This window comes from Rhipicephalus microplus, chromosome X (assembly GCF_043290135.1).
Source record: "Rhipicephalus microplus isolate Deutch F79 chromosome X, USDA_Rmic, whole genome shotgun sequence".
Lineage (NCBI taxonomy): Eukaryota > Metazoa > Arthropoda > Arachnida > Ixodida > Ixodidae > Rhipicephalus > Rhipicephalus microplus.
In genome coordinates this window covers 64,626,413-64,643,852 of record NC_134710.1, presented here as the reverse complement: position 1 = coordinate 64,643,852, position 17,440 = coordinate 64,626,413, and the positions used below count along the sequence as shown (strand labels likewise).

The 17,440-nt window shown below is 44.8% G+C and overlaps 1 protein-coding gene across 1 annotated transcript in view; it reads left to right on the top strand.

Moving 5' to 3' along the window:
* LOC119176714 (lens fiber major intrinsic protein) overlaps positions 1 to 12,552 on the top strand; it is a 52,116-nt gene extending 39,564 nt beyond the window's left edge. Inside the window, exon 3 of the mRNA XM_037428072.2 lies at positions 9,840 to 12,552. Within this exon, the coding sequence (XP_037283969.2) occupies positions 9,840 to 10,055 (216 nt within the window). The 3' untranslated portion in view covers positions 10,056 to 12,552. The remainder of the gene's footprint in view (positions 1 to 9,839) is intronic.
* Positions 12,553 to 17,440: the final 4,888 nt, after the last annotated feature.

The following is a 17,440-nucleotide window of genomic DNA, read 5'->3' as shown; positions in this document are numbered from 1 at the left end:
AGAGGCTTATGCGAAGAGGTGGTGAACCTGCTAGCAAAACTCAGTCCAACAGACTTAATGCAGCAATACGGTGATACACCAACAAACTTCGGAAGAAACAATGGGCAAGGTTCAGTGAGAGTTTGAGTGTATTTACTCCACTGTCAAGGATATGGCGAGTAGTAAATAGGGTCGGAATCACGCCCGAGCCTTTGAGACCGTTTATTGCCCTCGCGTTATTCAAAGATACATCAATGCCGTCTCTAGCCGAAGAGTTTGCTGACGTGTATGTAATTGGAAGAGAAAGTGAACCACCTTACCAACTTCCGCCTCATTCTACATCTGCCATCGACGCACCTTTCACGCTGCGGGAACTTACGTCAACCATAAGTTGTCTCCGTCGACGCTGTACTCCTGGACCTGACGGAATTACAAACCAAATGATCTCAAATCTGCCTGCAGAAGGAACGAGGAAGCTTCTGATTCATTTCAACTATGTTTGGGAGTCGGGAAACATTCCTCAAGCCTGCAAAATGGCCTGGGTCGTGCCAGTGCTGAATCCAGGTAGAAACAGAACAGAACTGGCATGATACAGACCAGTATCACTAACTTCGTGCGTAGCGAAGATGATGGAGAAGCTGGCCTGTGTTCGGCTGACATGGTGGATGGAAAATCACAAGGCCCTTCCAGCATGTATGACTGGGTTTCGGCAATGGTTGAGTGCACAGGACAACATCTTGGACTTGTTGAGTCACATAGAACACCAACGAGCATACGGCTTTTGAACTCTGGCAATATTCCTGGGCGTTTCAAAAACATACGACTACGTGTTTCAAGGTGCGATAATTAGTGATCTTGCATCTATGGGAATAACGCGGCACCTTTTACGCTTTATTCAGCCGTTTTTTAGTGATCGCTCGATACAGGTGAAGTTAGGGACAGTGCTCAGTAGCTCAAAGAAAATCACCAGAGGAGTGCCACAGGTCAGTGTCCTGTCTCCAATGTTGTTCAATGTGGCCATGGCTGGTTTACCTAATGCTCTCAAGACTGTGAGCAAGGCAGTACAAATATCAATTTATGCCGACGACATATGCATCCGGCTGTCTCGATATTAGCCTAAGCGATTGGAAATGATCGGCCAAAGAGTTCCACTCTCCACACAAACCTATCTTGAATCTATTGGACTAACAACATCAGCTTAAAAGTCTCAGTTCATGCTATTTTCAGGTATGCGAAAATGAGAAACAAGGATGAAAATAATACTTCCTGATGCATCAATTAAACAAGTTAAATACATGAGATTCTTTGGAGTTACACCAGACACCAGGATGAATTGGCGACGGTCAGTAGACAAGACAATGTCAGTGCTGTCACCTCGTGTAAACATTCTTCGAAAAATGGCAGGAACAAGCTGGGGGAGCCACCCAACATCAAGGCGTCTCTCACAATGAAATAGTGGTTTTGGGACGTTAAACCCCACAAATCAATCAAATCAAATCACCCAACATCAATGATAAAGTTGCACGAGGCATTAATTGTCAATCGTGTGCTTTTCCAATTGCCTCTGATCTCTCCGAGTGAGTCACAGTACGAACGGCTGGAAAAACTTCATCGTAAAAGCCTCCGAGTTGCTTTGGGAGTGCCGAAGTTTGCAGCGAGCACAAAGGTGCTTCATGAAGCTCGTCTTCCGCAGTTACGTCTTCTCGCCTCTCAACGACTGCTGACACAGCTTTGCCGACTAGGTGAATCGAGCCCAGGACGAGCACTACTCAGTCGCCTTCGGCGACGCACGGAATCGCGAGCTTTCATAGCCCTCAACACACTTCGCCATCTTATCATCGATTTATCATCTTATCATCTTATCATCGATCCAAACAAAGACAACTTCGACAAGACTCACCTTGGTCACATGAGGATGTCGACTGTCAGGTGACGATTCCACGGATGCACAGCAAGCGTTCCACACCCACAGCCGAATTACGTTCTTTGGTACTTGAATATATTGAAGAAAGGTACGCCATTCATTTGAAAGTTTTCACCGATGGATCAGTCGTCATAGCACGCGGAGCAAGCGCTGCAGCGTTTGTGAGCCCGTCTCTAAAAGGCGCCCTGGGCAGCGCGACTTGAGTGTGTTGTTTCATGTGAAAGCGTGGCAATTCAGGCAGCCCTGAAGAAACTGAAGCTTTGTAGGCAGCAACAAGTCGTGCTGTTTTCGGACAGTAAGCCCGCTTTGCAGCGGCTAAAACATAGATTGCGTTTGGATCAATGCACTCAAAGATCACTGCGAATCCTTAAAGACCTGCATGGCATTGGTATAAACGTTAAGTTTCAATAGATTCCATCACATGTGGGTAAAGCGGGTAATGAGGTGGATGACAGACTTGCCCGGAGTGCTCTGGAGCTTGCACCAACGAAGAAGGCTCCCAAAGACAATCAGCGTATCTTACGAGAGGCTGTCAATAAGCATTTTCACTCGTTATGGCTGACACCTCACCAGCCATGTGTGACACAAGAGTTATCAAGGGAAGCTTGCTTCATCGCATCCGAACGGGATCAGCGCGTACACCAGCATGGCTCCACAAGATCAGACTCTCCGCGACGCCCTGGAGCTCGAAGTGCAAGGAAAACGCTGATATAGAACACTATTTGCTTAAATGTCATGAGTTTAAGAAGGAACGGTAAATTTTATTTGAGGAACTGCAACAGTTAGGCTCGCCATGTGACAGCGTGACTGATATTGTGTTTCCACGTGGTTCCTCGATCTTCAGGAAACAGGTGTCACGACTTCTCTTGAAATTTTTGATTGCTACAGACCTCGCATGTGACTGGTGATAAGCGACAATTATGTTTGAAGTATAATGCAGCGATATAGAGTACTGGCACAATACTGCAAGTGGAATAGCACAAAGGCCACCGTCTTATGCAAGGTTACGTCGCGCTATGCACGATTTTTATTTTAAAAGCTTGCTCGTGCTTAGTTAAAAAACAAAGGACATTAGCAACAACTAGCAAAAAGAAATCCGGGCGGGGCAATTGCCTGCAAATTATCCAAGGTTAGATCCGCTGGCTACCTACAACACCCTCAACCTCAACCTCTCAACGACATTTAAGGGGTCAAATTTCAGCGTATCTGTTTGTTTTCATTTTTTCTTAAATTCATTGCGTGTACTCATCGGTCTTTTGCTCGAACCACCACGTGACGTTGTTTGCATGACTGTCTGTGCTTCAGGGTACACTTTAGTCTGAAAATTTCAATGTGGAAGGATAAAACGTTATGTTCAAGAATATGTCACAGCAAATCCGTCCCACATCACAGGCAGAGAAGTGATGACACTAATGAAGCAGGTGCCGACTCAAAACAAGAGATTTCGTTTAATATACTAAGCATAAAAAGATCGGTGTGAGATAGACCGACTAAACTACAGCATGACAGTGTACTCAGTTCAAAACTGTGCAACGAAACACGCGTCCTCGCGCCGTGTGACCCATTTATGAAGGGCAGTTCTCCGCGACGCAGCGTGGTCTTATCTGCCCACTTGACAAGGCTTGTGCAACGGACCACATTCGAGTATACATCTGTAACATATGTCTGATGAGGCCCACTCCCCGCAATACAGCGTGTGGACGCCGGCTATACTTATAAGCAACGTTCCAGAGTGCATTCTAATAAAGTGCTACTCTGTCGCTCTAGCAGTGAAAAAAATAACTATCATAATGGACATTGTCAAAGAAGCTGCGCAGTTACTTAAGTGGTGATTCCTGTTTGACTGTTCACAAGGATTTACACTATCTTCATACGGAACAATTATTTTTGCTCGTATTATCGTGGAACGCTGAGATATCAGAGCCCGGATGTGACCTTGTCGAAAATCGTGCTCGCGCGGTGCATGGAAGACGACGACGAAGAAAGAGTGAACGTGCAGTCAAGAGCTGGCGGCTTGCTCGTGACCAATTCGATCGCTATGTTTGGGACAGTTTAGCACATTGCGCCAATAAACCCGGTAGAAGTGTCTTTTCCCTACACCGTTTTGGTGCCGAACTACACGGGAAGTCAGCCAGTGCTTTTAGATCTTGCGGCTTCTTTTGAGACAGACCGCTGCATGGAGCCGTCATAGAGCTGATCAAGAGAAAGCGGGCCGCTCACCGAGCGCAAACCACGAGGATCATTAACGAAGTAAGCGAGGTCGTTCAGTTCGAGCTTTCCGCACTTCGTGTCTTGTAAAGCCGGCTAAAGGCGATGAAGTCGGAGTTGCACGCGCTTAACGCTGATTTGGAAGCAGTCATGACCGACGAGCAAGTCATAGGAGCTTATGATTCCGTCATATAATACGACAAAGCTGCCGTCAGCGCGTTGGCCTTACTCGAGCACAATATTGACAAGGTCAAGACTTCCTCTTCGCTTTCTACAACGGAGCCACCAACCGTAGCTGACGGGAACCGACCGGCTGCATCCTCAACGAACACGACACGTTCACAGCGTGAATTTGGCGCCAGGTTGCCCAAGTTAGAACTTTTGTGTTTCGACGGAACAATCACCCAATGGCAGCCATTGTGGGATATGTTTCTTCATTCTGTCCACGAGAACCTCAGCCTGTCTGACACAGACCGCTTCCATGACCTGGTTTCTCTGCTTGACGGAGCTGCTGCAAAGGCCATCACTGGAATCCAAGTGACGGAGTCAAGTTAATACGACGCACTTGGAATAGTTAAGCAGCGCTACTGCAACCGCAAGTTGATTTAGGATAAACTTTTGGAAAACCTACGCATGCTTGGGCCGGTGACTTCATCGCACAACGTTTCTGCCTTACGGAAGTTATTCGACGACATTCAACTTAACCGGTGGAGACTCGCCAACCTAGGGGTGAGCGCTTCATCTTACGCTTCAATGCTATGCGAAATACTCCTAAAAGCGATACCTAAAGATATGGTAGTCGAGTATTACAAGAGCGAAAGCATCGGGTCCAATACCTCATTGGTATCCACAAGCAGCAGTGCGGATTCAGCTGAACAGGATTAACAGCGCCTGCTGAAATTTCTTCAAGTAGAAGTTGAATGTAAAGAGAAGTGCGCTCAGACTAGGTTAACAAGGCTCAACGAAGCACGCCCTAAACTAAATGCGAACTTAACTATGACGTCAGTTCCTGCGGCAAGGGTTTTTCAAAATAAGGCAGAAATATTAACAGAACCAAGCTTCTTTTGTGCTGCCAAAGATCATAAGACTGAACGAGGCACGAGAGAAGTCAGCCTCGAAGACAAGCGCGGTATGCTTGGGAAGGATGGTCGCTGCTTTAAGTGTACTACGAAGGGACATCTTATTCGGGAATGCAGTCGCAGGATCCAGTGTACAGCATGTAAGCGTCGCCATGCTTCCACGATGTGCAACGCTGTCAGTCTAAAGAGATCATCTGACGCAGGACCCAGAAAGACCCCGAATGTCGCCTTGCACGTAGAAATGAACAGTACCCAACATTGACTCGCCATGAAGTTTCTCCTCCAGATGTTGCGTGCCTGGCTGACGACTCCTACTAACTCCTGTTACGTCCGTGGTGTCTTGGATAACGGCTGCCAAAGAACATTTTTCGGCGTTCCTGCAGATATCCATCACAGAAGAAGACAAGGATGCGCTCCGCTTCTTGTGATTTGAGTAAGTACTGACCAAGAACAACCCGCTTCCGCGACTCGAAAGATCAGGATGACTCGTGTGCCTTTCGAGACAACATCGAGTCTGTTTCTCCAATCGGCTACCCTTCGGTAGCACTTCAATCACATTAATTCCAAATACCAAGAAACAGCTGTTCAACTCCAGCAAAGCTTCTATGTGGATGATTTCGTAATCGGCGCTCAACACCCGAAGGTATTTGCCACTTGTACGGCCAAACAACTGAGGTCATGAAGTTAGCAGGAATGAATATGCAGAAGTGGTCGAATAACGAGGACCAGCTGCGACACACACTTCAAGACAGAGAAAGCAACGTCACAGCATACACTAACGAAGGTATTTGGCCTATATTGGAATACACAAGAAGGCACCCTTCGTGTGAACGTTGACCCACTTCTGGAGATTCTCAAGGACAGAAAATCCACAAAGCGAACAGTGCTCCAAGCGACATCAAAAATTTTCGACCCACTGAGATTTCTGTCTCAATTCACCGTCAGAGCCAAGCTCTTGTTTCAAGATATTTGGAAGCAAGGAATAAGTTGGGACGTGCCACTTCCAAAGGCTCTCGAAGATGAGTGGAAGAAGTTTACGTCAGAAGTTGAAGGCATGAGATTTGACCTTGGATAGGGGTTCGCGGGAAAAAGTTAACACGGACGAAGCTCACTCTCAGCTTAATGTATTTTCTGACGCAAGTCCGCAGGCACACGGTGTCATTGCATACTTCAGGGTTGAAGATGGATCGGGAAGCATCTATGTCCAACAGCTACTCGCAAAAGCTCGTGTCGCTCCTATCAAAAGAATGACGTTACCGCGTCTTGAACTCGTCGGGGCTTGCCTGGGTGCGCGAAGAGTGACCTTTCTACGCGAGTGACGCTAGCGAAATGCGGCGAATACTTTTGCTGGACTGATTCTAACATCTGCCTATGCTGGATTTGGTCGTCACCCACAAAGTGGAAACCCTTTGTTTACAACAGAGTGACAGAAATTCAAGAACGCACCGATCCTAGCCGCAGGGGTCACCGCGCAGGGAAAGTCAACCCAGCTGATTTTCTAACAAAAGGAGCGTCACCCCAGGGCTTTAGCACGAACTTACTATGGTGGCTTGGCCCCCGAACGGCTCATTACGCCTCTAGAAACATGGCCGAAAGAAGATGAGAACTTGGAGAACTCAGCTTAAACGTTACCTGACGAAAGAAACCCAACAGATAACTTGGTTTTAGTTGCCCAGAACAGGACGCGGGAACCTCTATTTGAGGTCACTAAACGCAGTCACTGAAAGACGGTTCTTCGAATCACGGCTTGGGTGAGGAGGTTCCTCCACAACTGCCGAGCAAGTTTTATTAAGAGAAGAGAAGGTCCTCTATCGGCTCAGGAAAATGCTGAAAGCGAAGAAACGTGGATAGGGACTTTGCGTCAGCGTTTTTCTTTATCATGTTTATTTGAGCCGAATACTCACAGGGGGCATTGATCATGAGAAGAAAGTTTACAAAAGAACGGACATAGGTTTCAGGACGTACAACAGTCATTATCACGTCATTAGTGAAGGCTTACGGGTATGTCAACTAAAATAAAAGTACTTTATTTACATTATACCAACGCTAATATAAATGGCGCCAACTACGAGGTAAAGAAAAGAAAAAACCAGGAAGAATGTGAAATGATGATGTAACAAAATATATTGCACGGGACGTCAACAGACAGCAAGAAAGCAGAGCGAACAAGGGAGCAATGGTGGTAGGCCAATTCTGCGGTGGATGTTATTAGTAAACCGATGTATTTGCACAGGCAATATGTGATGTCAATGGGTGTGAACGAGAAAGGAAGCGCTGTGTCTTGAAAAACAGAGAATTCAGCAGTGGGATAAATTTAGAACATTTTCAGGAATTATGTAGAGACAGCCGGCCCGAGGCAGAGGTAATGGGGCATTACTGCGAGAAACCGTTCTGCATTCGAGATTATATATATATATATATATATATATATATATATATACATATATATATATATATATATATATATATATATATATATATATATATATATATATATATATATATATATATATATATATATATATATATATATATGAGAAGAAAACTGCGAGAAACCGTTCTGCATTCGAGATTATATAAATAAATATATATATATATATATATATATATATATATATATATATATATATATATCTGTGTGTGTGTGTGTGTGTGTGTGTGTTAGAACCAATGGAATATAAATAAGAAGAAAGAAAAGTGGATGAAAAAATAACCAGCCGTGAGCAGGAATCAAACCTACGACCTTCTAATAAGGCGTTCGATGTTCCTTGGCATTACTGTCTGTTATATCTCATTATTATTGTGTTAAAACACGGAAAAACAAGCCCTTAGGTATACACTTTTTTCTCCCTTATATGTATATATATATATATATATATATATATATATATATATATATATATATATATATATATATATATATATATAAGGCGATGCGAGAAACAGACAAAGCAACCAGCACGCAATCCAAGTTTTCGATTAACATACGAGGAAACCTAACATGCGATTCCTCTAATGTGGTGTACCTACTCGAATGCAACGTGTGTGGTATGCAGTACATCGGACAAACAGAAACACCATTTAGGATTCGCTTCAATAATCACAGAGCCCATGAGAAATCAGCCCCAAGTCTACCTCTATCAAAACATCTCAATCTTCCCGACCATGCATTCGACAAACTATCAGTAACGCTCTTAGAGACGGGATTTAAATCAAATCGAGAACGTGAACAACGAGAGTCATACCTTATCCACCGATTTAACACCCTCGATAGAGGAATAAATGAGAATCCTGGTACACTTGCAGCAATTAAAGCATTAGAAAACAATAACGGCAACAATGAAAATAGTAACTGAGTTCACGGCACTGCAGCTGCGAAGGGCACTGGACAACCTAAAACAATTCCAAGTGTAACTACTCTTCCTAAGTGCAGCTGTCGTCTGTTTTGTTTTATTTTACTACCCAATCAATTGTGCCATGCACGACATGCCCAGCAGCAACCATGTGCACAGCCAGGAGGCCCCCACGACACGCGTAATTTAGAAGCGGGCCAGGAATTCGCATTGCACGCGCTTGCACAGCCTACCGCAATACGGGGCACCCCTATTTTTACGACGAAATGTTGACAGGGCGCGGAGTAGTTAAAGGCTTAGAACTTCCTAAAATGCCGGCTGACCAGCCTCTGCCACAATACGCGGCCCCCGTCCTTCTACGACGAATTGTTTACGGGACCCCGAGTAGTTAAAGGCTTAGGACTTCCTGAAAAGCTCTTTTTTGCCCCACACCGAACCGCCAGTGCCAGGAGGGGCCGTCTGATCGGGAGGAATGCGCTAGTGAACGGAAACATACACAGACCGCTGACATCAGAAAGGTGAAGGGGAGAGGGGGGAGAGAGATGGGGGGGAAGTGGAGGGAAAAGTGGAAGGGGGGCACCCCAGGGGCGTCCACCGTATATTATTTTTCTCTTTTTTCTTTTTTTTCTTTCCTTTTCTTTTCTTTTTTCTTTCCTTTTTTTTTTCCTCTTTCCTTGCCCTCTGATTTGAGATTGTATAAAGCTGAGCACCGACAAACTGTATCTTTATTCCTGATGAAGGCCAGACTCTAGGCCGAAACGTCGAAATAAACCACGTTGTGACCGCTCACGGAGGATCTACTAGACTATATATATATATATATATATATATATATATATATATATATATATATATATATATATATATATATATATATATATATATATATATATATATATATATATATATATATATATATTAACTTCGAAGGCATTGTGTGCATATATTTCACCGAATTCACAAAGCCTTCACTTTTTTTCATTCTTAATATGCTCTTTGTCCCTTCTGGATAGTTATTACTGATATATGTTGTTCTGCACGTGATATACCCGATCCATTGTCACTTAGCAGAACGGAAGTTTCCTGATTGGTCGGTATTCTGGCATTCACCACTCATGGCATCGGTTGGTTTGATTACAATATACGATCGCCGCAGTGCTTGGAACTTCGTAATTGCCTCTTTTCCAAACACATGTTTCCTTCTCCGCCATGAAGATGATGATAACCTGTGTGCTCAATAAAGCCCTTTTGTCAGTTGCTAAGTCGCTGCACTAACGGTGATTGGCAAACTCGCAGGTGTACTGGGCGGGACCGATGTTGGGCGGCTTGATGGCAGGCTTCACCCACGAGTACACGCGGGGAGCCAGGCCGGGCCTGGAGTCGGCGCAGAGCCTGCGAGCCTCGCCGCCCGCGGGCCAGCCGGCCAGGAACCACCACGTCAAGCGCGACATCAGCGGCCTCAGCAACGACACTGAGCTCACGCTCACGTCCAACAACGACTGTCGCGTCTGACGCGAGTGACCCGGCGGAACACGCGGTGCTCGGTCGAGGACGACGACACAGGGTTTCGCCGGAGATGCAAGCTGCGATGGATGCGTCGCGTTCGTCGTTCGACTTCGGGGAAGCCCGGAAGGCCGCTGTTTGAGAAGACATGGTGCTGTCTGGCCCAACGTTACTAGATTGCCTGGTCATACTCATGGTGTACCCGCTTTCTCGATGGAGCTCAGTTGAGGTTCAACCAGAACTAGGACCCCCAAGTGAGAGTGCTCGAGCGCTTCTTCTCGCGTCGTTTTTCATCGGTTCTGTAACGGCACGTGCGTGGGGAAGCAGCAAGGGCAGCTTGTTTTTGGCGTCAGGACCTTGCCACTTAATGCTGCTTAGCATTTTGCGTACTAGTACGTTCCCACAATACAATCTCTCCTCAAGGCTGCGCATTCGCCGCTAACAATCTCCACGCTGCTTTCTGGTAGGCCAAAATTAACGCAATTCTGTCTTCAGTGGCACTCGAATCAAGAGCCTGGACAATCTCGCTGACGCGTGATTTTTATTCACGTCGCGGCTGGCTGGCACGTCGCGGCTGGTCGGGAGAGCTGATGCTTAGCACAGTGCTTCGAGTAGCTCGCAGGGCTGCATGAACAACTAAAGAGCTCTTGTGCATACCTTTTAAAGGGGCCATGAAGCACTTTTTTGAGTAATCATGGAAATAATTCACTGGAAAAGCGTATTACTTCATAAATTTAACGCCGCAAAAGCTTTAGGGATCCGTCCAGTACGAGCGGAGTCACAAAGATTTGTCACACGCTGCAATCACATTCTCTCTTCTCTCGTCGCGTCGAAAGCGCTGAAAGCTGAGCAGGGAGTGATGGGAGGAGCAGACAAAAAAAAACGTCACTCACGCCTCGTGACAGTGAGCATCTTTTTTCTTTCTTCGAAATCGCGGCTTTTTCAGTGCGATCGCGTGCGCATGCGTGGACAAGTGACGGCCTCTAACAACCGAGTGCGCCATGTTCAAATCAGCCAATGGCTGCTCGATGGGCTTACGGGCTTATTTTCCGTGATTTGTCGAGAGAAGAGAAAGCTATTTTAGCTGACTTTGATAATTTATTGTGAATTCCAGGCCGCGTGCTGCGCTTTAATATTTAACTCTCGTGTTGTCGAGAGCCTCTACTACCGATCGGCAGCGTTTTCGGACCATGCCTATAAAGTGTTGCTCGGCCCCTTTAATGACAGCGTGTATATCCGTTACTATTTGATAATGGCTGTTTGGTGCCATGGGCTTCCAAACAGCACCTCAAATATAACCAGTTCAGTCAATCAACTTTTTTAGCATTCCCCTATGAGCAACACCGACTGGAGTGACCAAAAAAAAGCAACAAAAAGCGTTACATGCACATTAATATGGACACATTGTTACAATATTTCTTTCCTTTTTTAATTTTCATTGATTGTTCACTGTTTTAGATTATTGCTCAGAAGACATGTCTCTGAATAGAGCAGTGACACTCCCTATACAATCAGCGTTGACATCTTGTTGAAATCGTACAACACTGCGATATCGTTCGAGCGTATCCAACCTACAAGTAGACTGTTGGCGCTTCGTGAAGATGTTTTCTGTGTATAAAGAGTGTATCTATGTGCCCCATCGGCCTGCCTTTAGCCCAATAGCACAGAAACCTTTTGCGCCACTGTAGCTTTGGCGTCCCATGCTCACTTCAGGGTCCCTCCCATGTAAGGGTATATAGGTACCGTATATGGCATGCACCGCTCAGACGGCGCATGGAACAAGCTCCCTAGCCTGCTACTAACGTATCTCTCCTTTTTGTACACCGACAGGATCGTTCTTGCAGGTGTCATTCTCACATAAGTGTCGTCTGTCGATGCTGTTTGTGATGACTGCAGATTTAGTGCGCACCTATATTCGCGTTGCTTGTATCTTTCTGGAGATTTGACTATGTACACTTCTCGCAAAGGACTATTCTCACAAATGAAGTGTTAGTTTTTTTTATTTTCATACGGAACCGTCATTTCATTTCCTTATTCGTGATCAAATGTTCTCGAAAATAGTTTGTCCTAACATAAAGCAACGCAGAAAGAGCAAAGCAAGCGCCAATTTCACGTAAAGTTCACGCGCGCAGTTTTCTTAGATAAAAAGAAGTTTAAAAGAAGTGTATTACTCAAAAAATATCCACCACAATCTGTTCAACTAAATGCTGAATCGGAAATCACGTACTAAGAAGAGTAGTGAGCGACTATCTTCATCCGTTTCCCTTAGCGCGATAGAAAACGAATCCCTTCTAGATATCTATAATAGATTGGTAAAGGGTAAAGTGCAGAACATTTGTCTAATAATACACATAAAAGTGAGTGCCAACATGGCCAACCTGCCAAGGCACGCCGCAACGCAACTGTCCCGATCTTGCTCGACTGGAAGCTACAAAAGAGAGAGAGAGCTATCCCACACATTCACTACGGCCCCTATTCTCAATACTTATAAATCACATTTCATACAATGTCGCATATTTGTAATAGCCGCTGCGCTTTCGCACTTACTGAAGCTATATGAGCCTTATCACGCGTATACAAACAACTGTATCAGTATAACTAGATATCAAGTAGTATATACTGATACAGTTGTTTGTATACGCGTGAGAAGGCTCATATAGCTTCAGTAAGTGCGAAAGCGCAGCGGCTATTACAAATATGCGACATTGTATGAAATGTGATTTATAAGTATTGAGTATAACTAGATATCAAGTAGGCCCCGCCGCGGTGTTCTAGTGGCTAAGGTACTCGGCTGCTGACCCGCAGGTCACGGGTTCAAATCCCGGCTGCGGCGGCTGCATTTCCGATGGAGGCGGAAATGTCGAGGCCCGTGTGCTCAGATTTGGGTGCACGTTAAAGAACCCCAGGTGGTCGAAATTTCCGGAGCCCTCCACTACGGCGTCTTTCATAATCATATGGTGGTTTTGGTACGTTAAACCCCACAAATCATCATCAGATATCAAGTAGACGTCGCCAAAACTCTGGCGATGCGCTATCTTCTCAAGCGCCGCCACAGCGCGTTATATCATATCTATTGCATGTTTACGGTTTCGGATAACTACGGGAATAGATAACTTGGCATCTCGTTGTCAAAGTAAAACTCCTTTATCATCGCCTCAGCCTTTGTGTTTGATAAACGGGGAGGTCGTCAGTTGAGTCGACCTCTTATCAAGCGACGACGCGTAGACAAGGAGTCGTGCTGGCGGCTGCGTACTCCGATTTCCTCGGCCCTTCGTGTCAAAACGTTTTCACGACCTGCTTCTCGGCTATAGCGGAAAAAGCACAAAAAAAAAACAAAAAGCGTAACGGTGGCTGACCACTCAAAATAACAATTACCGAAAGCCACCAACACAGTTAAGTTCGTCAATCTTCCTACTAAGATCACTATAAGCTCTCAAGGTGGAAACGTTTGGTGAAACGTAAAGTTGCTACTGCGTATATAGTATTGCACGTGACGAAGGTACTAAGGACTCACGAGTTATCCCGGAAAGAAGACGACTGTCCCACAAAGGCGGTTTTGTGCCCCTGCAGCGAGACGCGCATTTTTTGAAAGTTCGGTCAAGCCTTCGCTACGACAGAATACGCGTATTAGTCTTCTTAATTAACCTATCATCCCTTATAATGTATATTCCCCCCATGCCCCATACTTTCCCTTTGATGCAATCAACCTTATTACTAAAGTTCGGCAGCTCAGAAGAAGTTTGTTACTCGGTTAAAGCGTACTCGTCTAGCAGTGCATGTATACAACGAAGTATCCGTAAATTACGTTGAATGTTTGCTCTGACTTTTTTGTTCTTCTATGATCCTTGGATCAGAAGTATTTTGCACCAAGAGGAGGAGGCGGAGGAAGGGGCGGTCTCTATACTGAAAGCAATAGCAATAAAGGAAAAATAATGTTTCAGTCATAGGCTGGTAGAGGTTTTGCATTTCGTAGAACAATATACGTTCCGCGAAAAAGGGCAATTGCGAAATTCTGCCATGTGCATCCATAATGGCGTGTGTGCACCGCCAGGTCAATACAGACGGAGCAGCATGTGTGGCTTTACGACACTTGTAACATAAATATTGACATTATACTGCTTGGGGGTTCGACTTCAACCGTCGCGGTTGCATTTCGATGAAGGCGAAATGGTAGAGGCCCGTGTACAGTACGATGTAGCGGTACGTTAAAGAACATCACATGGTCAAAATTTCCATAACTTTCCACTACGGCGTCTCTCGTACTCATATCGTGGTTTGGGGACATAAAACATCAGCTATTATTCATTATTACTGCTTAATTTATATTTAAAATAATTTGAATAATTTAAAATAATTAAATAATTTAATTAAGTCATGCAGACACTGCGAAATCAGGGTGTCGACAAAGCATATATAAACATCCTAGAAGTAACCTACAGGGGATCAACTGCTACCATAATGCTTCATAAAGAATGCAACAGAATATCAATCAAGAAGCGTGTAAGGCAGGGGGATACAATCTCCCTAATGCTATGTACTGCGTGCTTACAGGAAGTTTTCAGAGGCCTAGAATACCAATCAAGAAGGGTGTAAGGCAGGGGGATACAATCTCCCCAATGCTATGTACCGCGTGTTTACAGGAAGTTTTCGGTGGCCTAGAATGGGAACAGTGAGGGATACAAGTTAATGGAAAGTACCTTAATAACCTGAACTTCGCCGATGACATTGCATCGCTGAGTAACTCAGGGGACGAATTGCAGCTTTTGATTACAGAGTTAGACAAAGAGAGCAGAAAGGTAGGTCTTGAAATTAATCCGCAGAAAATGAAAGTAATGTACAACAATCTTGGAAGGGAGCAGCGCTTCGAGATAGGTAATAAGTGGAGCCGAACCACGAGAATGAAGTAACTAGAAGAATAAGAACGGGGTGGAGCACATTTGGCAAGCACTCTCAAATCATGACAAGTAGATTGTCACTATCCTTCAAGAGGAATGTATATATAACAGCTGTATCTTGCCGGTACACAACTACGGAGCAGAAATCTGGAGACTTACAAAGAGGGTTCAGCATAACTTCAGTACGACACAGGGAGCAATGGAGAGAGAAATGGTAGGTGCAACCATTAAGAGACAAGAAGACAGCAGAGTGGATCAGGGAACAAACCGGGGTTAAGGATCATCATCAGCAGCAGCAGCAGCAGCAGCAGCAGCTGGACTACGTCTACTGCAGGACAAAGGCATCTCCCATGTTCCGCCAGCTAACCCGGTCCTGTGCTTGCTGCTGCCAATTTACACCCGCAAACTTCTTAATCTCATCTGCCCACCTTACCTTCTCTCTGCCCCTAACCCACTTGCCGTCTCTTGGAATCCAGTTAGTTACCCTTAAGGACCAGCGGTTATCCTGTCTACGCGCTACATGCCCGGCCCATGTCCATTTCCTCTTCTTGATTTCAACTATAATATCCTTAACCCCCGTTTGTTCCCTAATCCGCTCTGCTCTCTTCTTGTCTCTTAAGGTTACACCTACCAATTTTCTTTCCATTGCTCGCTGCGTCGTTCTCAATTTAAGCTGAACCCCCTTTGTAAGTCTCCAAGTTTCTGCTCCGTAGCTAGTTACCAGCCAGATACAACTGTTATATAGCTTCCTCCTGAGGGATAGTAGCAATCTACCTGTCATGAATTGAGAATACTTGCCAAATGTGCTCCCCCCCCCCCCCATTCTTATTCTTCTAGTTACTTCAATCTCGTGGTTTAGCTCCACGGTTATTACCTGCCCAAAGTAGACATAGTCTTTTACAACTTGAAGTGCACTATTACCTATCTCAAAGCGCTGCTCTCTTCTGAGGTTGTTGTACATTATTGTCGTTTTCTGCAGATTAATTTTAAGACCTTACCACCTTTCGGCTCTCCTTCGATAATTCCGTAATCATCAGTTGCAATTCGTCCCCTGAGTTACTCAGCAATGCAATGTAATCGGCGAAGCGCAGGTTACTAAGGTACTTTCCATTAACTCTTATCCCTAACTGTTCCCATTCTAGGCTTCTGAAAACCTCTTGTAAGCACGCAGTGAACAGCATTGCGGAGATTGTGTCCCCCTACCTTACAGCCTTCTTGATTGGTATTCTGTTGCTTTCTTTATGAAGCACAATGGTAGCAGTTGATCCCCTGTAGATTTCTTGCAGGATGTTTATATATACTTCATCGACGCCCTGATTTCTCAGTGTCTGCATGACGGCTGATATTTCTACTGAATCAAACGCATTCTCCTCATCTATGAAGGCTATGTATAGTGGTTGGTTATATTCTGAGCATTACTCTATTACTTGATTGATAGTATGAATGTGGTAGATTGTTGAGTAGCCTGTTCGAAATACTGCTTGTTCCTTTGGTTGACTGAATTCTAATGTTTTCTTTACTCTGCTAGCAATTACCTTTTAAATAGCTTGTACACTACAAAGAGCAAGCTGATCGGCCTGTAATTCTTCAAGTCCTTGTCATCTCCTTTCTTATGTATTAGGATGATTTTAGCATTCTTCCAAGATTGTGGTACTCTTCTCGTCCGGAGACACCTCGTAAACAGGGTGGCTAGTTTTTCTAACACAATCTGTCCTCCACCTTTCAACAGACCTGATGTTACCTGATCCTCACCAGCAGCTTTGCCTCTTTGCATGCTCTCCAAAGGTTTTCTGACTTCTTCTTTTGTTACTGGTGGGGTGTCATCTGGGTTACTGCTAGTTCTTATAGTATTAAGGTCGTGGTTGTCCCGGCTACTGTACAGATCTCTGTAAAACTCCTCCACTATTTTAACAATCAAATCCATATTGGTTATTTTGCCTTCCTTGTCCTTTAGTGCATACATTCAATTTTTGCCTATCCCAAGTTTCCTCTTCACTGCTTTGACGCTTCCTCCGTTTTTCAGAGCGTGTTCAATTCTCTCCATGTTATACCTTCTTACATCACACACCTTACGCCTATTAATCATTTTCAAAAGCTCTGCCAGTTCTACTTTGTCTGTTGTGCTTGAGACTTTTATGATTTGATGCTTCCTAACGAGATTCTTCGTTTCCTGGGAAAGCTTGCCAGTGTCCTGTCTAATTACCCTGCCTCCAAGTTCCACTGCACACTCCGTAATGATACTCATCAGTTTATCATTCATTGTATTTACGCTGAGGTTGGTTTCCTCACTAAGAGCTGAGTTTCTGTTTTGAAGCGAGACTCTCAATTCATGTACTTTCCCTCTCGGTGCTAGCTCAATAATTGGCTTTTTGCGTATCAGTTTCTCTCATTCCTTCTTCATGTCCAGGCGAATTCGAGACCGTACCATTCTATGGCCACTGCATCGTATTTTGCCAACCACTTCCACATCCTGCACGATGCCTGGGGGTGCACTAATTA